The sequence below is a fragment of the Emydura macquarii genome, unplaced genomic scaffold, assembly GCF_026122565.2.
Source record: "Emydura macquarii macquarii isolate MOO-44397 ecotype Brisbane River unplaced genomic scaffold, CSIRO-AGI_Emac_v2 contig_1043, whole genome shotgun sequence".
Lineage (NCBI taxonomy): Eukaryota > Metazoa > Chordata > Testudines > Chelidae > Emydura > Emydura macquarii.
Window position 1 is genome coordinate 3,411,730 of NW_027131180.1, and position 22,049 is coordinate 3,433,778.

The 22,049-nt window shown below is 44.8% G+C and overlaps 1 protein-coding gene across 1 annotated transcript in view; it reads left to right on the forward strand.

Moving 5' to 3' along the window:
- The window catches only part of LOC137150927 (organic solute transporter subunit alpha-like), a 37,480-nt gene extending 15,775 nt beyond the window's left edge, over positions 1-21,705 (forward strand). The window contains exons 2-8 of the mRNA XM_067544985.1: positions 5,831-5,982; positions 6,106-6,179; positions 7,582-7,740; positions 9,730-9,841; positions 15,589-15,735; positions 19,005-19,110; positions 20,678-21,705. Coding sequence (XP_067401086.1) covers positions 5,831-5,982; positions 6,106-6,179; positions 7,582-7,740; positions 9,730-9,841; positions 15,589-15,735; positions 19,005-19,110; positions 20,678-20,865 — 938 coding nt within the window. The 3' untranslated portion in view covers positions 20,866-21,705. The remainder of the gene's footprint in view (positions 1-5,830; positions 5,983-6,105; positions 6,180-7,581; positions 7,741-9,729; positions 9,842-15,588; positions 15,736-19,004; positions 19,111-20,677) is intronic.
- Positions 21,706-22,049: the final 344 nt, after the last annotated feature.

The following is a 22,049-nucleotide window of genomic DNA, read 5'->3' on the forward strand; positions in this document are numbered from 1 at the left end:
TGCTTGACCTGTTCCCAGTGATCATTCTGCAAACTTGCAATGATGAAGACATCTGCATGAAACAGAATGGCTAATGAAAGACTGAATTACATTGCCATGCTGTCCTGCATAAACCAGATTTTACATAGCATATGAATGTGGGCCAGCTCACTGATATTTTTGTCAGATTCCGAGACAACTGGGAATCCCTCCTATGTAGACTGGTGCAATGGATGTGTTTGAAAGCACAAGCTGGGTTTTTTAAAAAAAAATGTACTTACGTATATTAATCATCCATTCAGTGTCAGACCTGTGCATTAGGCTTTATAGAACAAATAAAAAACAAGGTCCCTGCTCTAAGGACCTTACAATCTAAGCTTACACAAAATGTGTTAAGTGATCATAAGCATTGGGAATGGGAAGACAAAGGCTACACAGATAAGATGCTTTGGTAAGCTATAAATTCTGGTTGATTATTCCAATTTTTAAAAGTAAAGTTTTGCTGAAAACCAGGTTTGTTTCAGTAGTTCTTTCTTTTTCATATGTGTATACAGTGCCTCGCTAAATGGGGAGCCCTGAATGGGGTCCTTAAGCACCACTGCAAGGAGTGAGAAGTGCTGGATGGCACAGTGCCTCAGTGTATTCATTTTCAGTCAGTATATTCAAAAGGCACAAAGATTTTTTTTAAGCCTACGGCATTTTTAGATTGGGTCACTATGGGCTTGAGTCTTTTCTCATGTGACACCTGTAACTCAGTTGTAACATCAAGCAGTACCAGGTGAGCAGTGATGGATGATGTGGGAGGGGGGCGGCTGGTCTCTGTAACCCCTGGGCAGTGGAGGTCACAATGGTGACCAGAATTGTCAGTGTGAGTCTGCTGTTGGACGACAGTTAGGATTGGCATAAGTTACACAATATCTACACTTGCACTGCATTGACCTAAGTACCCCCACTGTGGCTCTACGTTGCTTGGGGAGGTGGTGTTACTATGTCAGCATAGCAGGGCACTTCCAGCTGGTGAGAGACCAAACTGAGTGTAGATACACGCACAACTAGGTTGATGTAAACTGGCTTGCGTTGATCCAACCAAGTAGTGTAGACCAGGCCTTACACTGAGCCAGAGGTAAATACTAATGTCAATATCTAGTGCTAAGGAGGAGAAACAAAATGATAGTTTAATCTGGCCAGAAACAGATAGTTGTATCCCAGGCCCCTTGGAGACCTTCTTATGCATTCCTTGTGCACCTAAAACTCCCATCCAGACCTATGGGAATGTTGAATGCCCAAGGCATACAGGGATAGCCCTTAAACTCATTGTTAAAGTAAGGAACTAATACTGAATAAATGTGGCTTTGCTTATGGTCTTGCTGGAGTAAATCTCTCAGAATATTTGATGTTATTTATTTAGATTCATACAAGACTACTTGTCCTAGCACCTTGTCCCAGCATGCTACCACTGATCCTTCCTGTGTGAGAACTGGCCTGGATTAATCCTCAAGAAGTGTCTCTGGGTATGTCTACACTGCAGACTGAAGTCGATTTATTTTAAACTGACTTTCATCTGCTGAACTTTGGAAGTTGCAGGAGCGTGATCACACCATGCTCCTTGCACCGGGATCTTGCATCCCCACTTGCCATGCTTGGGTCGACATTCAAAGCAGTGCACCGTGGGTAAGTATCCGACAGTGCAACTAGCTGCAGAGACTTTTGGGAAGCTTGTCATCCTCCCATGATGCAACATACTCCCTCACCCTCCCTTGTCCCAAGCAAACTTCAAATGCTTTTTCATGCCATTTTTCTATGCCAAGCGCGTGCCGTTGCTGGAGAGACATGGAGCTCGCTCAGGTCTGCACTATCAGTGTGAGCATCACAAATACCTCATGGCTTATCCTGCAGTATTTTCAAAGGTGAGACAGGAGTCACAGCATGGAAAATAGTGATGTCACTGAAGCCGCCCTGCTACAAGCCATAGAGCGGCACAATTCCCGTTTGCTGCAGGCTGTAATGCATCATCTTCCATCCGTGGAGTGCTGGTTCTGGTCCCAGGAAACAAGCACAGACTGGTGGGATCACATCGTTATGAAAGTGTGGGATGATGAGCAGTGGCTGCAGAATTTTCATATGTGAAAGGCCCTGAAGTGCGTGAATACTTGCTTGAGCTCTGACAGTGGAGAAGCGAGTGGCCATTGCTCTGTGGAAACTGGCAACCCCAGACTGCTACCGGTCAGTTGGGAATCAATTTGGAGTTGGTAAATCCACCATTGGAGCTGCTGTGATGCAAATGTGCAGGGCCATCAATAGGCTTCTGCTGTGAAGGGTAGTGACTTTGGGAAACGTGCAGGACATAGTGGACGGGTTTGCTGCACTTCGGTTCCCAAACTGTGTGTGGGGGGGGTAATAGATGGCACGCATAGCCCTAGCATCTGACCACTTTGCCACAGAGTACATAAACCGGAAGGAATACTTCTCAGTGGTGTTGCAGGCCCTTATGGATCACAGGGACATTTCACCTACATCAATGTGGGGTAGTCTGGAAAGGTGCATCTTTCCTAAAAGTGCATCTTTAGGAACTTGGGTGTGTTCAATAAGATGCAGGCAGGCACTTCCTTCCCTGACCAAAAAATAAACGTTGGGGTTGTGGAAATGCCAGTAGTGATCCTGGAGGATCCTGCCTACCCCTTGTTCCATTGGCTAATGAAGCCCTACACTTGGCACCTGGACAGCGAGAAGGAGCGTTTCAATAACAGGCTCAGCAAGTGCAAAATGGTGGTGGAATGTGCATTTGGCCATTTAAAAGCCAGATGGAGATGTCTGCTTACTAGGCTTGACATCAGTGAAAAGAACATCCCAACACTTATACCTGTGTGCTGTGTGCTCCATAATTTGTGTGAAACGAAGGGGGAAAGGTTCCCCCAGGGTTGGGCCATATAGGCTGGCTGCAAATTTTGAGCAGCCAGATTCCAACGCTATGCTCAGAGCCAACTGTGGAGCACTTCAGCAAGCATTGAAAAACCAGTTTTGCAATGAACTGCAGTAATGTATGTCTGTGCTGTGCCTTTATTTCCCATCCCCCACCCTTGCTCCAGCGGCCCCCTCCCCTTCTCTCCCCACCCAACCTATGAAAGAATAAAGACAGATTTTTTTAATGCTACAAAGTTTTATTTGTGACCCGTTTTAATGGGGGGAAAGGAGGATAACTTAACACTGTAAAGTGTTACTGTGCAAACAACTGTGGTTGCGTGCAGTTCTTAAAGGGGCCATCGTGTCCTTCTGCTTGCCTCCGCTGATGTGGAGTGCAGCACATACTGTACCCTGCTCAGTCTCCTCCTAGAGCGCTTGGGGGTGGGGGCTGATAACAAAGTGGTAAGCGATGGAGTGTTTTGGAGGGGCAGCAGAGGGAGTCTGTCCTGCTGCTGCTCTTCCTGGAGCTCTACCAGACTCCTCAGTATGTCGGATTGATCCCTCATAGTACACATCATCTCCTGTTGCATATCATGCTCCTGCTCCTGTGCAGATCTTTTGTGTTCTATGTCCATGTTTAGTTTTTCAGACAAGAACATCCTCCAGGCTCTGAGCTTTGTGTCAGCATCCGTGGAGGCATTCATTAGTTCGCTGAACATATCATCCCACATTTTTTTTTTCACTTCCTAATCTGGGAAAGTCTTTCAGCTGGAGTTCAGCAAGGTGGGGCCAAAGGCCGAGGTGTCTACTGTAAGATAAGGAAAGCACAAAGTTGCCATTGTTAGCTGACCCAAAGTAGTAAAGGAAAGGTTACAATGTAAAAAGGACTCCCCTTCATGTTCACAAGGCTAAGCCAGACCCATGTTGCATTCTATATATATCTCGGAAGGGTTGCCCTGGCATTACAGACATGGTAAGCAAGGGCTTTTGCATCTGTTATAGAGAGGCTTCATTAGCACTAAAATCCACAATCCACACTTGAGCAAGGGGGGGGATCACTGGGCTCCCCTGTAACATGCCAAGGACTGGCTTGGGAGTAGGTGGGCAGAACAGATTAGAGGACACTGCGGATGAATTTTAGCAGCAGAAAACATAGGGCAACCAGCGTCCCAACACATAATGCCCATTGCAACAGTACTAGGACTAGGAATAGTCTTGGGGAGGTGCCCAGGGACCCCATCCATGACAGAGGAATAAAATGGAATCACTGTATTGGTCAGGTACTTTAAACTTGCGCCATCTTCCCTAGGTGACCATGTGTGATATCAGTCTCCTGAGGGTAACGCAGGCAGAAAGGGAGATTTGCTGCAAGCATTAGGGTATAGGCCTGGCCCTTATGCTGTGTTCTGCAATGATGCCTGCTCATTTAATAGCAGAGTGGCGGGGAAAAATATCCTACCATAATTAAAGGTGCCCTCCCCAGAAACCTTCTGCAAAGGTTAACAGATTACCTACATGAAAGTTTACTTGAGATATCCACAGAGGATTCTCGGAGCATACCTCTGCACATAAATAATCTGTTCCAGGAGTAACCCTCCACTGAAGTTTGCCACCATCCAGTAAGACCCTCCCCTCAAAAACACAAACTCCTTTTAAGAAGCTGGATTGGGGACATAACTGCAAAAAAAAAGATTTGCCACACACACTCACCAGATGTGCCTTCCCCTGCATCTTGATCAGTCCTGCTGCCTTGTGTGTGGCTAGACTGCTCTGGGGTAATGAACAGGTCCTGACTCTCAGGGAGAATGGATACGTCACCCTCCTGCACCCTGTTTTCCTCATCCTCAGAGTCCTCTTCATTCATCCTAGACTGGGATTCTTCAGAGGTATCGATGCTGCGCGGTGGCACAGTGGTGGGGTCACCACCGAAAACTGCATGCAGCTCCTTGTAAAAGTGGCATGTTTTGGGCGAGAAGCCAGAATGGCTGTTAGCTTCCCTAGTTTTCTAATAAGCCTGCCTCAACTCTTTGATCTTAACTCGGCACTGCTGTGCGTCTCTGTCGTGCCCCTTCTCCAACATTCTGCAAGATATCTTCTCATATATATCTAAATTTCTTTTGCTTTCTTGGAGCTGAGCCAGAACAGACTCTTCGCCCCACAGACCAATGAGATCTAAGACCTCTGGTCGACTCTGAACTGGAGCGTGTTTGGGCTCTGCAATTGCCATAAGCAGTTCAGTTACAAAGTTCTCTCCACACTGTTTAAACCAGAAATGAACATTCAAAATTTCATGGGGCTTGAGGAGAGGAGCTATTTCCTGTTTATCTGGCCATGTTACAGCAGAGTGTGAATGTCCAGAGCGGTCACAACAGGGCATTATGGGATACCTCCCGGAGGCCAATGGTGTCGATTTACATTGCGCTCTGCCTACACTGACGCAAATTCAACCCACGGAATTAAAATTCAGCGCTACACCACTTGCAAAGGTGGTTTTATTAGGTCGACTTTTACTGCGCTTTAAATCAACGGAACGTACGTGCCAGTGGAGATGCATACTTTAGGGGGTCGATGTAAGCGGTGTTACATCAACCTCCATTGCCAGTGTAGACCAGGCTTCTATTGCAGGCATTTCAAAGTCTGTGGTCAGGAATCTGAAGGGGATTTTTGCAGGATGCCATGCAAACACAGAGACATGTTCTTCCCACACTTTGCTGATGGAGTTATATGTGTGTGCACTATGATGAATATGACTCCTGAGGCCCAGATCCAGCAAAGATTTACTCATAAACTTAACTTGATGCACTGCAAGGCATCCCATTGAAGTCAACATCAGTGTATCAAATTAAGAAAACCTTTGCAGGAGTGGGGCTTAAAATTTCTTTCTGAGGCACTTTCTTACATTAAACACGTTACACTCATAAAATAAAATGTGTCTTTTTTCTTTTTGCAGACCTTGATCTAACAGGTATATTTCTTTTTGCCATCTTGACTCTGATGACACTAACAGCTAACCTGGTGTTTGGAGAGGAAGTATTCTATATCTACAAGAAAATCCCTTCTTCTAAAAGGACGATTTTTATTTGGATAAATGCAGCAGCTCCGGTAAGAGGGGGAGGAAGAAATTCAACTTAATATCAGAAAGACCCTTTCTCTAAAGGTGCTGTGTTTATTGCACAAACCTCTTTTATCTCTGCCTCTCTGTCACTCTCCTGTCTTTCTGTATAGGTGATAGCTACTACATCATGCATCGGGATGTGGATTCCTCGCTCAACAATGTTTACAGATTTTACTGCATCAGTGTATGTATTTTTCTTGTTTCACTGAACCCTGAATTTCCTGTCTTTAAATAGCCTCTAGCACTAGGTAAACATAGTCATTTTGCAAATTTAATAATGGATTTTTAGTTTAAGATGAAATCTCTTGGCAGCTGTATTAGGGAGGGAGAAAAATATTAAACTAATCCCCCCCATCCAGTGTGGGAACTGCAGAATGAAAGAACTGTGAGTTACATATAATTGATCCTTTTGATTGGCAGCAGCCTTGAAGTAGTAGAATCATTCCCTTATCTCTTGTAATGCCATGTAGAATGAAACTCTGGCCTATGACTTTTCACTGAGCTTTTATTAATGATGCACTGTATGGGCCTATTATTAATGATGGCAAGTGAACCTTCAGTGAGTATATCAATGTGAAAACATTCCACACATATCCTGATAAAAGCACTGTGTGAGGGTCTGACACGTAAAGGGGATGATGAAGAAATGTGATCTCTGCTTCCTAGATATAATGGTGCAACCCTCTAACTTTAAGGCAGAGGCTGGAAGATTGAAGGCTATAGCGTGGGATTTTCAAAGATGTCTAAATGATTTAGCACAAGTTCTATTGACAAGTCAATGGGAATTGTGCTCCTAAATCACATAAATGTTTTTGCAAATCTCACCTTAAACTCCTTGATTTCTGGCTGCATTTACTAAGAGACTGAGACTGAATAAAACTAGGCAAAAGCAATAAGATAGAGCGATGCTGATTAGTTAAGTTACTTTTATTTGGATAGTAAATGCAAATTCTCACTGGCTGAATATGCGTCTGAGATAAAACCATGCAAGTCTCTGCCATATTATTAGACTCACAACTTCGTCTAACTCTAAAATCATGTATGATGCTGAAAATCCATATAAAAAGAAAACAAAATCATGTATATTTTAAAATTAAAATTGTGTAAGGCAGAATGTGATTTGCTTACAAAGGTTCTGACTGTGTGGGTATCAAGTATGACTGCATTCATGAGAGCTCAGCCAACTAGTAGAGAAATATTACAAAAAGCAGAGGCAGCATAGTCTAATGGATAGAGCAGTAGGGTGGGAGCCAGGATCTCCTGCCTTCTAATACTGACTCTCCCACCAACATGCTAAGTGACCTTAGGCAAATCACTTAGTTGCTGCATGTCTCTGTTTCCTTATCTGTGAAATTAAATTAATACTTAACTCATCCCACCATTGTAAAGTAATGTTGCTATACAATTAGTGTTAAATAATTACTATTGATAACGGACTTTAGGAAATGTTGGCATTGCAAATTATTGTGCTAGGATGGATAAAGATTCAGGTTTATGCTGCTATAGATGCAGCATGGTGTCTATGCTGGCATACAAAGAGCACATGCATTTTGTGTATGTTTAACCTGATGTTTTTTCTCTCATAGTTTTTTTGCCATTGTGATCCACAAGTTCATGCTGATGATGATTAAAGAGTGCGGGGGTCAAAAGTTATTTCTCAGGAGATTTGAAAATGATCATTTCAAGATCAGCACAGGTCCCTGTTGTTGCTGTTGCCTTTGCCTCCCTTACATACACATCACTAGGTGAGTTTCACTCTAGAGATCCCCAACTAGAGTATTCAGAAACCAACAACTGAGTAGAGCCACACATATGATACCAGAGAAAACTTCCTGCTCCAGAGAAAACTTGCACCTGGTGCATTTTGAATGAGTCGCCTCTGTGACTCTCATTCTGTCTGTTTTAAGGTGTATTGTCATTATGGGGCTATATCAGTTCAGTATTTACTCTTTATACCATGTGGCTATCATCCACTGTTTTGGGGTGGAAAGGCTTGGAGTTGGGGACTAGACAATCTTTGTGGCATCATTCTTGGTCAACCCAGTGGACATTCATCCTTTCAATGGTGGGGGAGGGGGAGTGCTGCTGCCGGAGTCATGCTGCCAGTGGGTGGAAGGATGGCTGTCTCTGTGGGATGGCTCCTACCTCTGCAGACCTGTGGCGGGCTCCTTCTGATGGGCACCTAGGGTTGGGAGGCCTTGCCTTCTACTTGCTCTTTAGCTCTCTAAACCTCTCCCAGCAGAGAGGATGACTTCCTGAAAATTCACAAGGTGGATCAAAGGAATTTCAGCCTCCCCTGGCCCCTCCTGCAGGTGTCTCTTGGTTAGCTGAACATAGCTTGGGAATTTTTTGTTTGTTTCTTTTAAAATAACAAATAAGGCAGGCTAGTGCAGATAAAAGTGATAAGGGTCAGGAACAGGGGAAAGGAAGGTACAGTCACAGGTTTCTATCAGCAACAATTGCTCTGTATTCACACAACTCTCCAAATGCTTTAAAGGGCAAATGCACTAATCGGGTGACCTGTCTGAGCCCATTTGACACCTGTTTGTACCGTTTATAGTTCTGTAATTATTTGCGGGAGTAAAATTACCACTGTAATGATGTAATTATGGCTGTATTAATTGAGCAATTATAATAAATCAAGATTCATTAATATATCACATTACACATTAAATGGCAGCTGGCTGGCTGCTGATCCTTCATTAAGGAGAGTGTCTGAGGGGGCCAAGGACACAACAGTGAAGACCAGAATAAAGAGAGAGAGAAAGAGCTGGGAAACAGACGAGGAATAATAAAGGTGCCAAAGAAGAAAGGAACAGTAGCTGCACCTTCCCCAGTTTGTCCAGTGTGCATTTAGATAGTTCAGATATATCAGATCTCATATATCTTAGTGGCAAGTGTATTTCCCTCCACTCTCCCTGCCCTTTTCTTATGATATTTTTAAACCAATATTCAAATCTGAAGGATGTCTTTGGGGTCTCTGATTATGTTAAAGCTCCAGCTTAGACTCACCAAGGAGAGCTAAGTGTGCACCAGCTGTCCCGCTGGGGCTATGTAGTATAGTGTTTGAAGGCGGATGATTTCCTCTGACCTATGATGGAGAGGAGGAAGAGTGGATGGCTATTGAACAGTGTTCATGGAGGAATGCTCTGAAAAATGCTGATCCTTTTTCCTGATCCTCCATGGCCCCTGCTTTCCTAGACTACCACAAGATTGGGGATTCACTAATCAGGAAGAAGCCACCATATGTGACATGGCCTCTGTAGACAAGGACTAAAGCTCTATGGTAATTTGCCATTAAGTTTAATGCTGGTAGTGAAGCACTAACTTTCCCACTGTACCAGAAGGTAGAGATAGTATGGCTGCAGTGGAGGAGCTAATGGCATATTTCAGGCGCTAACTATGCTGCTGTTAGCTCCCCAGTTGACTCTAATACAACACCTTTTGCATAGCTCTCTTAGTTATTTAACTGCTGCTGCAGAGCTGTCAATGGAGCAAAAAATGTTATTTTGTGCCGATTCTACTAAATTGGTGTCTACGTCTTTCAATGTGCTGTGAAAAATTAGCGAATTCTAGACAAGCTATTTAGGTTCTAGAAGATGTTCCTCACCAGATTTCAGCCATGTACAGTACATATGGAAAATTTGGGGCTTCTACTATTAGACAATATTTAGTGAAGTTTTGTTAAGATTATTAACAAGGTATTGACCACTGGTTGTTTTTTGAATTGTCAGACGAACCCTGTTTCTGATGAAGTTGGGGACCTTTCAATTTGCTTTCCTTCGACCTGTGCTAATGTTTCTGACAATAGTGCTTTGGACCAATGGAAACTACAGCCTTTCTGATGTAAGTAAATATTCTAATCAGCCATTGCTCACCACGCTTGTAAACTTTGGCTTGACAATTAGTATCTAAAAGGCCAAGTTTATGTACCAACCAGCATCATATAAATAGCAGACCCAGCTCTCCATTGTACTGTATTTTGGGCTATCATTTATACTTGTGCGAACTCAGTATGATGTGAGTAAATTTCTCCTAACTCAAACGGCAGCATTGTACGTTCACCTTGCTCTGTGGCTGATTGTCATGAAACAAGATAACACTCACAACAGGTTCAGGTTCAGCTGAAGGAGCGTCAGGCTTTATTCCAAGAGCACAGCACCTGTCAGGTGAGGAACTAGGGACCTGTGGCATTGAGCAGCCATGGATTGGCACTCGCTGTGTTCCTATTTAGCCGGCATGCACAGCCTCTGGTGGGCAACGACCAAGAGCGGGTAAGCTATACTAATTCAATTACAAGCCCTGCCCAGGCTGCATGCGTTCCTTACTCTAATAACTGCATAAATCACAAGGCAACAGAGAATTGGCCCAGTGGGTTTAAACAAATGTGTTGAACCAAGAATCGGGACCATTAGGACAGCACTAAACACCATCACAGAATTTACCTAAGTGGTAGTGTCCACACTAACTATGCCCCAAACAGGGCTTCTCACTCTTTTTTGTAGAATGGCCCACCACTTGATGTAGACATCATCTCAGATAGAGTGAGGTGAAAAATAGAATATCTCTCTTAGAAATTTCTGCAAATTGGAATGGGTTTTCTGTTCTGTATCTTGCCATGATCATATTTTTCATGTTTTCATTTAAAAAAAAAATCCCATCATGTGGTTCGTCTGACCACTTCAAATTGGCAGTAGAAAATCTCCACGCCCCTAAAATATTCTGAAGAATAGCCAACAAGGAGCTATTATTTATTTATCTTACATAGCACTTAGAGTATGTCTACGCCGCTCACAGCGGCAAGCTTCTCAGCCCGGGTCAACAGGCTTGGGCTTGTGGGGTTTGCACTACCGTGCTAAAAATAGCTGTGTAGACGTTGCAGCTTCAGCTAGATTTTGGGCTCTGAAGCCTAGGGAACGGGGTGGGCTTCAGAGCCCAAGCTCCAGCTGGAACCACAACTAAAAGCACTGTTTACACAAAAACAACGAGAGTTCTGTAGCACTTTAAAGACTAACAAATTTAATTTCTGCAGGCTACCCCTCTGGAACTGTTTACCCAGTTATTTTTAGCATGGTAGCACAAGCCCAGGTCTGTGTAGACTCACTGCCTTGGGCTGCCACTTGCTGTGTAGACGTACCCTTAGAGCAGTGGTTCCCAACCTTTTTGGCTCGAGGGCTACAGATATGATTTTGACAGCCCTGAAGGGCCACCAGTCTCCGCCATCAGCCCCTTTCCCTCCTCCCCACTGCAGCCAGAGGGAAGGAGTTCAGCGAGGAGGCTGTCTCCTTGCTGATCTTCCATCCCCCTGGTTGCAGCAGGGAAACCGCTCATGTGCTCCCCTCCCTCTAGCTCCAGCAGGGACCCCAGCACCTAGGGACCCAGGTGGAGCACTTTGCTGTGCTCCCTGCTTCAGCCAGGGGGAGGGGAGCGCTAATCTCCTCTCCCCTGGACTGCAGCAAGGAGCCTGTGTACCGGTCTTGTAGCCCAGTGGCAACGCGCCCCGCTTGGGTCCTTGGGCAGTAGCTCCCTTCTACAGCCAGTGGGAGGGGAGTGATGGGCCATTTTGAAAGACCCTGTGGGCCAAACGGCTTCAACCAAGGTCAAAGCCACGTGTGCTAGGTGCTATACAAACACATGGAGTATGTCTACAGTGCACAGTGAAGTTGATTTACTTTAAATCGACTTTCACCCACTGATTTTTAAATGTCGCAGGAGCGTGTGCACACCATGCTCCTTGCACTGGGCTCGTGCGTCCACACTCATCACGCTTGGGTCGACATTCAAAGGAGTGCACTATGGGTGCCTATCCCACAGTGCAACTAGCTGCGGAGGCTGTTGGGAAGATTATCATCGTCCCATGATGCTACGCTCTTTCCCCCTCCCTTCTTGCCCCAAACAAACAGGAAACGGGTTTTCGTGCCGTTTGTTTATGCTGCGCGCTCGCCATTGCTTCAGAGACATGGAGCCCACTCAACTCTGCACTATTATTCTGAGCATCACAAATACATCGCGGCTTATCCTAGTGTATTTTCAAAGGTGAGAGAGAACCTGAAGCACAGACAGCGATGTCACTGAGGCTGCCCTGCTACGAGCCATAGAGAGGAACAATTCCCGATTGCTGCAGGCTGTACCGCATCATCTGCAGTCAATGGAGCGCTGGTTCTGGTCCCAGGAAACAAGCACAGACTGGTGGGACCGCATCATTATGAAGCTGTGGGATGATGAGCAGTGGCTGCAGAACTTTCATATGTGAAAGGCCACTTTCCTTGAACTTTGCACAGAGCTGTCCCTGGCCCTGAAGCGTGTGAATACTCACTTGAGACCAGCTCTGACGGTGGAGAAGTGAGTGGCCATTGCTCTGTGGAAGCTGGCAACCCCTGACTGTTACCGGTCAGCTGGGAATCAATTCGGAGTCGGTAAATCTACAGTGGAGGCTGCTGTGATGCAAGTGTGCAGGGCCATCAATAGACTTCTGCTATGAAGGGTAGTGACTTTAGGAAATGTGCAGGACATACTGGATGGGTTTGCCGTGATGGGCTTCCCAAACTGTGGGGGAGGGGAGCTATTGATGGCACGCACATCCCTATCTTAGCACCTGACCACCTTGCAACAGAGTACATTAACCACAAGGGGTACTTTTCAATGGTGTTGCAGGCCCTTGTGGATCACAGGGGTCATTTCACTGACATCAATGTGGGGTGGTCTGGAAAGGTGCATGACGCGCATCTTTAGGAACTCAGGTCTGTTCACGAACATGCAAGCGGGCATTTTCTTCCCAGACCGAAAAATTAACTTTGGGGATGTGGAAAAGCCAGTAGTGATCCTGTGAGATGCTGCCTACCCCTTGCTCCCTTGGCTAATGAAGCCCTACACCAGGCACCTTGACAGCAACAAGGAGCATTTTAATAACAGGCTGAGCACTTGCAGAATGGTGGTGGAATGTGTGTTTGGGCGTTTAAAGGCCAGATGGAGATGTCTCCTTACTAGACATAAATAATCTGTTCCGGGAGTAGCCCTCAGTCAAGTCCGCTAACACTCAGACATCCCCCTCCCGCCAAATAAAAAGGCCATTTCAGAGATTGGATCAGGGACATAACTGCTAAGAAGAAAAAAAAAACCTCACCAGATGTGCCTTCCCCGGGATCACAATCATTAATGCTGTCCTGTGTGTTGCTGGACTGCTCTGGGGTCAGGAATAGGTCTTGGCTGTCTGGGAGAATGGATACCCCGCTCTCCTGCCCCCAGCTCTCCTCATCCTCCTCCTTGTCCACAGAGTCCTCATCGTTCTCCCTGGACTGTGATCCCGTGGAGGTATCAATGCTGCATGGTGGCACTGTGGTGGGGTCGTCACTGAGAATTGCATGCAGCTCCTTGTAGAAGCGGCATGTTTTGGGCAAGGAGCCAGAACGGCTGTTAGCTTCCCTAGCTTTCTGATATGCCTGCCGTAGCTCTTTGATCTTCACACGGCACTGCTGTGTGTCCCTCTTGTGTCCCTTCTCCAACATGTCTTGGGATATCTTCCCATAGATGTCAAAGTTTCTTTTGCTGGCTCTGAGCTGAGCCAGAATGGACCCCTCGCCCCACAGAGCGATCAGATCTAAGACGTCTGGTCAACTCCATGCCGGAGTGCGTTTGGGCCTTGCTGTCGCCATGACGAGTTCAGCTACAAAGCTCTCTCCACACTGGCTACACAGGAAATGACAATTCAAAATTTCCCAGGGCTTGAGGGGAGGGGCTATTTCCTGTTTGCATGTCCATGTAACAGCAGTGCGCGAATGTCCAGAGTGGTCACAACGGGGCATTATGGGATAGCTCCCAGAGGCCATTAACGTCAAATTACGTTAAGCTTTGTGTACACTGATGCAAAATCGACCAATTAAATTCGAATTACGTGCTATGCCACTTGCAGAGGTGGTTTTATTAGGTCGACTTTTACCACGCTTTAAGTCAACGGAACTAATGTGCCAGTGTAGACGCAGGCTTTAGGAATTCGATGTAAGCAATGTTACGTCGACCTCCATTACCAGCGTAGACCAGGCCATAGTGAGAGATGGTCCCTGCATGGAAGAGTTCACAATCTAATCAGACAAGGCAGACCAGGGGTAGGAAGGGAAATTGAGGCATAGAAAGGGGCAATGACTGGTTCAAGGTCATACAGCATTTCAATGGCAGAAGCAGGGCTAGAACCAAGATTTCCTAGCTCATGCTGCAGCCCTACCCACTAGACAACACTGTCTCACAAGGACTATTTTTTTTCATTTAACATTTCCACTGATTTTTTTTTTATAAATGGAAAATTTTAAAACAAGTCTCTGTGAAACGTTCTTTTTGTGTAAAAAGGCCAGATTTTGAAGAGAGAGATTAGTTTGAAAAATTCCAACCAGCTCTGCTTGTGGATTTGAAATCATCCTCTGGCAGCCACTTCCCTTTATCCTTCACTGATTCCATTCACACAGCTCTGTGACATCCAGAGTGCTACTCACTCCACATAGGCACACTGCCTGCTTCTCCTTCTCAGTGTCTGGCGCCACCCCTGACAATTATCCAGTCTGGGGTGAGATCCCCTTGACCCTCCTTGAATGAATGAACTGATTTTAACATTCTCTGTGTAAACATCAAGCCGAGAAGCATGTGAATAAAGGGAAAGTTGAGCTGCTTGTTGTGTTGGCTCTTTCTTATAAACTTGAATGAATTGGTAAAATACACCAAAGGCTAGAAATCTCTAAGGATAATTACACTACTGGTAGAGCCAGGGGAATCAGCATGTTTTCTCCCATTCACGAAAAACAAAGGCTGTTTTCAAACCAAATTTTTACCTCTTTCCAGTGTAGCAAAAAATGCAATTATTTGTAGGTGAAAACTCCAGCAAAAAAGCAGCCTGGGAAAGATTTTGCAAACAGGAATGGCCCAAAGTGATGAGTCCCCTGCAAACTTCAAAACAAGGGCCCTTGTACCCTCTCAAAAAACATAAAAAAGGATGGCAACTTTAAACCTTACTTTATTTGAAGAGCTTTCTGGTCACAGGATCAGAAGGTGCTGAGTATTGGCCTGGAGTCTAAATTTTTACACCTACTGAAAAGTTTGCACCTATTAGAAAAAACTATGTGATGTCTGAGTCAGAGTAATAATGATCAAATCTTTTGTATTATTTTACAGCAATACAAATATAACTTCAAATATTTTGAGGCTGCCGGGGGAGGCAATTTGTCTTTCAGAAGAAGCCTCTGGAGGGTCATTTTGGGCTTGATTCTGCAAGATGCTGAGCACCTGCAACTGCCATTGGTGTTGATGGGAGTTGGGGGGTGCTCAGGTCCTTGAAGGATCTAACTCATAGTCACCTTCCCAGGTCCTTCCAGCTTTGACTGCTTGGTGAGCAAGTACTGTGTGCTGTAGAATCCCTTCTGTTGCTCGTGTGATGTGAGCAGTTTCCAGTGCAAATCCCAGCAGCCTCTGCTGTTGATTGCAGCTTTCATAAAAATAGAAACAAATGTTTTAGTTCTTGCATGTTTTAAGGTATCATCTCTGCTCTGAAACAGAAAAACGTCTCTCACGGTTGCCAAGTCTTATCCATGCCTGTTTAATTTGCTTCTTAGTTATCTCCGAATGGAGCTGCAATATGGATTAATTGCTTCGTTGGTGTCCTTACAATCATTGCTCTGTGGCCAATTGGAATCATGTTTCAACAAGTTCGGGTTCTTCTTAACTATAAGAAGATCATTCCTAAGTTTGCACTTTATCAGGTGAGAAACTTCACATTTCAGTTCAGACTTGCATTGCTGTTGATATAGAATAACTTTACTCCCGTGCAGAATTTGCTATAGCATATTGCTTCTGAGTTTAAAGATTGTAATTTAAAACTTACTGTACAAGGGACACCCTTTGATTGGTTAAAATTAGTTTCTCTTTGAAGTGTTGTCTTTATCTGCAGTTCATGCTCAACTTGTGCTAACTTGCAACTGGTCTTTGTATAATACTGGAGGATTGAGAAATATTTATAATCCATTCTTCCTTGGGATGTGAAAAAAAATAACACATAGCTGAGCACTCTTTTCTGGTATAAAGGAAGCCTCATAGAGGGAATATCCTGTAATACAATGTTAAAATTATAGTGTATACTTTAAAAGGTGGGAGGGGTTCTGGAACAGGGGGTTGGGGGATGGTTCTTGTTTGAATTGTTGCAACATGCTGCTGTTTCTGTGATGTTAGTTATTTTTCTTAGTCAGTCTACAAAGGGGAATAAGACAATGATAAAAACATTGGCCGGAAACCACTGACTAGAGTGCAGTGCCATATGGGCTGGATTTAGTTCTGTCCATTTTCCATATTAAAGAAATCCGTGAAAGATACCCCCACCCTCAAGAAAGGATCCTTGTATTCAGGCCCTGCCATCAGAGGGCATCCTTAGGAGGTGGTGATGAAAGACTTTGTCTGTGTTAGATTTAAGCCACTAGTGTGAAACCCTAGTGTAAATGCAAGGGCCAGAACGGTAAACCATGACTCACACCTGGGCAGTTTACCTCACTAAGTTTCCCTAGTGCATGTCACACTAAGTTACATTGGTGCAGAGAATCTACACTGGGGGGAATTCAAGCTAGTGAGTCAATGATTCTCTACATGTGCCACTTAAATATTTCAGGTGCCCACCAAGATATATGGCTAAGGGCCAGCACAGACTAACCAGGTATCACGCTCTAGAGCACTCTTTCTATTCTGAGATCACATGCTTTGGTTTGTTTTTAAAAATTCCCTTATCAGATGATTCCTTATCCTGAAGACCTGGCCCTGAAATCTGTTCTGCATGACCACAGGTGATCTTCGCAACTGATCCTACAACATTTACTTTTAATAGTCAAACTTACTACTACAAATAGTGCCATTAAACTCAAGGGGCTACCCACAGCAGTGAATACTGTACCTAGTATGAAGTGCTTCATTCAGGCCCTTAGATGGTAAAATCCTTAGGACAGGACCCATGTCTTCCTCTGTGACCTGTACACTATCAGCAGTAAACTAGTAAAAACAGTAATAACTGAGGTGAATGAGAACATTTTTGTCTTTGTATTTTTATGGGGAAATGTATTCATGGGGGAGTTCAGATCATGTTAACCTATCCAATGGATTTTATAATCATATTGAATCAGAGATTTTCTTTCCATCCTCTACATAATCCGTTCTTTAGAAAGCAGTTGAACTCTATTCTGTTCTCACACTGGCCTTAAGGAGTTTCTTGATTTCTGCCTCTGTTTGCTGATTAATTGTGGGCTGGGCTGGGAATAGGCGGAGACAAGGCACCTGTGCGGTAAATGCAAAGCTGTGAAAAGCTCAGTTTTCCTGTCCAATTTGAAAAATGCTCTGGAGATAGGAACTCAGAAAGAACTCCTCAGGGAGATGCTGACTAGCAGAGGTGGGAAGTTCTCATGTCAGGAACCATGCAAGAAAAGTTGGAGGGAGCAGAAAGTGCTTCTACTCTGCTCTAAGCAGAATTTATACGCAAAAGGCCAGATTTACAAGGGTATTTAGTTTCATAAAGATGCATGTAGGCCAGTAGTGTACCGTGGGTCTCCGATGCCCAGGGGTCAGTGCTTGCATTTGCAGACCTCCTGCCTCACTTGCCTCCCTGCACAGCACTGGAGGGATCCCTGGCTCCCACCAAACGATGCTGCCCCCCAGCTGCCCCGGGGAAGGAGGGCGCTGTACTTGCGGGGTGGACACGCCGCTTTCCTTCTCCTATGCCCCGGGGACTTTCTGGTGCTAATGGTGGCAACCACTGCACTTACCCACTGCGCAGCACCTACCTCTCCTGCTCCAGCCCCACAGCCCAATCAGTCCAGCGCCAGCTCCCCGTACCACGCGGGAGGGTCTCACCTCCTCCTGGTCACCCACAGCTCCCTGCCCCCTGCCTGCCCCTGGGCTCTGTTCAGCTGCCCCTCAGAGCCTCCTGTGCTTGCAAACCCTGCACACTGTGAAGGGCCTGGCTGGTGCACCCCCCCCCCCCAGGCTGGTGCCCTGGGCCCTGGCCCCATCCCACCCCTGCTCTCCCCCCCCTCGTCGGTACACCGCTGAGATAGGCTCCTGGTGGGATTTTCTAAAGCAGCTAAGCAGGCCAGGGGACTATATTCATTTCAGTGGGAGTTTGGGCAGAGACCCAGATTTTTAAAAGTATTTAAATGTTGCCCATTGACTGTCAATGGGATTTAAACTTGTAAGTGTCTAAATCCCTTTTGAAAGAGACCAAGGCTCCTAAATCAATTAGGCTTTGCACCACTGAGCACAGCAATGCTTAAATACCTTTAAAAATCTGGACCCTAATCCGTTAAACCACTTCTATAAATCCCACTAGGCACCTATCTGCATCTTTATACACATAAACAATAAAGCTTAGTCCAAAACATACTCCCTTTCTGGGGTTTGGCTTTATTGGTAACAGCAACGCATCTGCAATGCCCCGTCCTTTCTTCCCCAAGCTTGGCTTTCTAAGGTTCCATTGCAAAGACCTCTCTGTCCTAAAACCGAGTTCCTTCTACCCCCAAAGCCACTTCCCTTAGGGGAAAGTTTAAGAGCCACACCTGCCACAGTGAGTTAGCATGGATCAGTCAGCATCTCCCCTCTGCATGTGTATGTTTCAACGCCTGATTCCAGAGTAGGGCAACAGAAGAATCCTGCCCCCTTGTTAGGTGGGTACAAATTAATAGTTACAGTGCTGTAATTACAATTACAGTATAATTACAATGCCTCACACGCATTGCACTTTTGGACTGAAGGGCTGAGATCAAGCCTTTTTTAGAGCAAGGAAGTTTGATTTAACTTTCAAGCTGTGAGCCATGTTGCTGTCACCAAAAGATTTATTCTGCGGGATGGGTAGGCTTAGGATAGCGGATGAGGAGAGAATAGAAATCAGGTGGAAGAGGAGTGTGTGTTCTTCATAAAAGCAAGATCATTTGCTGAAATACAGCCTTTCACTGGTACTGAAGCATCAATCTCTCTTTTTTTTTTTTCTTTCTTTTCACAGTTTGTCCTCATTCTGAGCCAACTCCAGGCAGCCATCATCAATATCCTGGCTTTGCAAGGAATTATTGCCTGTGCACCACCTCTGGCTTCTTCAGCAAGAGGAGCGTGTAGGTTCTTTTGGAAGGCTATAGAATGGGGGAGGGTTATTTTTTAAATGTATAATGGCTTGGAAATTTCAGTGTTGCCAACTGTCTCAATTTTAATGTGTGTCTTGTGAAATTTGGCATTTTCCTTAAACATCTGTTTTCCTGGAATCATGCAGTATTTCAGCTTTCATAAAAGAAAAAAACAAGAGAATAGTAATAAAGACTCAGAAACCAGAAGACAAAGAAAAAATCTAATGTATGTTAGGATTAAAAACCATGAGATTTGAAAAAACTCTCATTTTTTGGGAGGCCTACATTATGACTTTTGAATGCTTGAGATTGACAATACTGTATTGTATTGAAAAACGACTAGTGCTTTCGGGTGCCTAATTTGAGATGTGTTAAAGGGTCTGATTTTGATAAAGTGCAAAATGTCAATCCTTTGAAAATTAGGCCCCTTCAAAGGTTTCTGAAGTTGGACACCCAAGTATTTAATAAAGTGCTTTCATGAACCACAAAGCACTTCACAGAGATATAAACTGCAAAACGGTGAGAATTAAGGGGCTGACCCTACAAGGTATTCAGTGTATGCCCTCATGCGTTTCCCACTTCCCTCTCCCCCCACTTCCCTCCCAACAAGTCTCATTTATTTTCTTTCTGTTGGGAGGTAAATCATTCAGCGTGTCAACATGTTAAACTCTATTGGCAGGCTGGTCAAAAAGAGATGAGATGGGACATTGTTAGGTTGGAAAGCATTAATGGCTGCCATCAGCTGGTTCTTTGATCTATATACAATTACAGGGGTGCTTGAAGCTGTGGCTTTGCTAACCAGGTACCAGGGACTCAGTTGTGTCCCCCATTTCCCTATTTGGTTTTTTTTTCTCTTTTTCTCCGTTTTCTGCTTTTTGATGCCTAGAATATTCCCTGAACAATTTGGACCATAACGTAGATGCTTCCTACAGCGATGGAAGAGGTTTTTCTGTTGTTGTAGGTAACCTACCTACCTCAGTGGTGGTAGCTAGGTCGATAGAAGAATTCTAGCTGCATCTACACCTGCGGTTAAATTGGCATAGCTAGGACACTTAAAGCTGTGAATTTTTCACACCCCTGAGCTCCGTAGCTATGTTGAGCTACCTTTTAAGTGTAGACCAGGCTGTAGACCTCGCTTCACTCCTATCTCCCAGCTGTATAACCCTGAACCAGGTGTCCCAGCTGCATCTCCACCCGAAATGGGAAGCAGTGGTGCCAGGTGCTCTCACAACCCCTGTCTCATCCTTGTAGCCAGGAGCAAGGAGCCCTCCTCCACTCCCCAAAAGTCAACATTTGCTGGTGAGGGGTTTGTCCTGGACACACAGGAGATGTGCTGATGCAACCCATCCCAAGGCAACTTCTGCCTGCAGAGCTTCTATGGATCTTTGGAAATTTATCTTGCAAACACTGGCCACCCTCTGCAGGGGTAAATCCCACCTAGGCTACAGCAGCCCTTGCTGGCTTAGGAAGAAGCTGCTCCCCTTGTGCAAATGGAGAGGAGTTAAACCTACTGTTCTCTTCTTCCCCGATACTGATCTGATTTCTTTTTTTTTGCCAGATGTGAACCAACAGCTCCTCATAATGGAAATGTTTCTGATAACACTGATCTCAAGGGTGGTATATCGTAAGAGATATGATGATCTGGAACTTCCAGAGTTCACTGACCAGGAAACCAGGCACAACAAACAGAACACAAAGACTAATCTGAATGGCAAAGTTATTGAAGATGGAACCCCAAACGTTTAGAAGATGGATGTGCTGTCTTGTGAGATCTGGGACAATACTTGTAGCCCCATTCAGCTTGCCTATGGCAAGATGCTGACTAATGTGATATGCTTTACTTGAGGAGATGACCATCACAACTTTTATATCCTTACACTGTAAATAGCAAATATCCAAGCTGGAACAACTTCTGGTATAAATTCATGTGACCTGGACAGAAAGGACCAAAAAGCGGGAGGATAAATCCCCTTATTTTCCAGAAATATATACACAGAGTCAGAGTTTTCAATCTCTATATAATTTCATGCCACTGTCAGACAGTTTGGGTCCCATCAGCTTGTTTGAACTCTGCAGTGTAAATGTGAATTCATATGATACTGTATTGCACATGTTACAGTGTTTATGCAATGTGGCAATCCAGACTCATTCTATTTTTATCATTTTGTTTTTTCCTCATTTCATGTAGACATCTCAATGTTTGGAGCGCTCTCCCTGTTCCAGCGTCTCAGGTTCCCACCCTCTCTCTGTTCAAATACCTCCTTAACACTCACTATTTTCACCAAGCCCACTACAGCTAACCTACTTCCGTAAATATATTCACTCAAACCCCAACAAATCCTGCTTTTGCTGGCCACCTCAATAGATTGTAAACTTTTTGGGGTGGGGTCTTTGTCACTTTTTCTGTGTCTTTTATACCAGTAAGCACATAGTAACCGTTCATGAATATTTAATAACTACCAGTAGTCCTCCCTATGGGAGGCAGTGTGGTCCCATGGATCGGGCATGGGACTGGGAGCCAGGAGAGATGGGTTATGATGTGTTCTCTGCCACTGACCTGCTATGCCTTAGTTTCCCCATCTGTAAAATGAGGATAATGATACTTAGTTATCTTTGTGAAGCACTTTCAGATAAAGTGTACATTTTTTTCTGTAAATCTAAGTATTATTATTAAAAGGAATCCTTTGAAAAGAATTGATTCCCTCCTGTGAAGGGACTCTTCTTATGTGGGCCTGCTGGGCCCTGATTGGCTGCTCCTCTCAGCCCCTCTCCAATTTGCTAACCCCTGCGCAGAACTCCCTTAGGCTCTATTGATCCCTTACAGGCCAGTGTGGGGCCAACGTCCCATCACCACTCCCCCAAGCCTGTAACCCTTGGGGGTAGGGAAGCCTCATGCTTTGTGCCTGCCTGAGATGTCCCCGCAGGCTCTT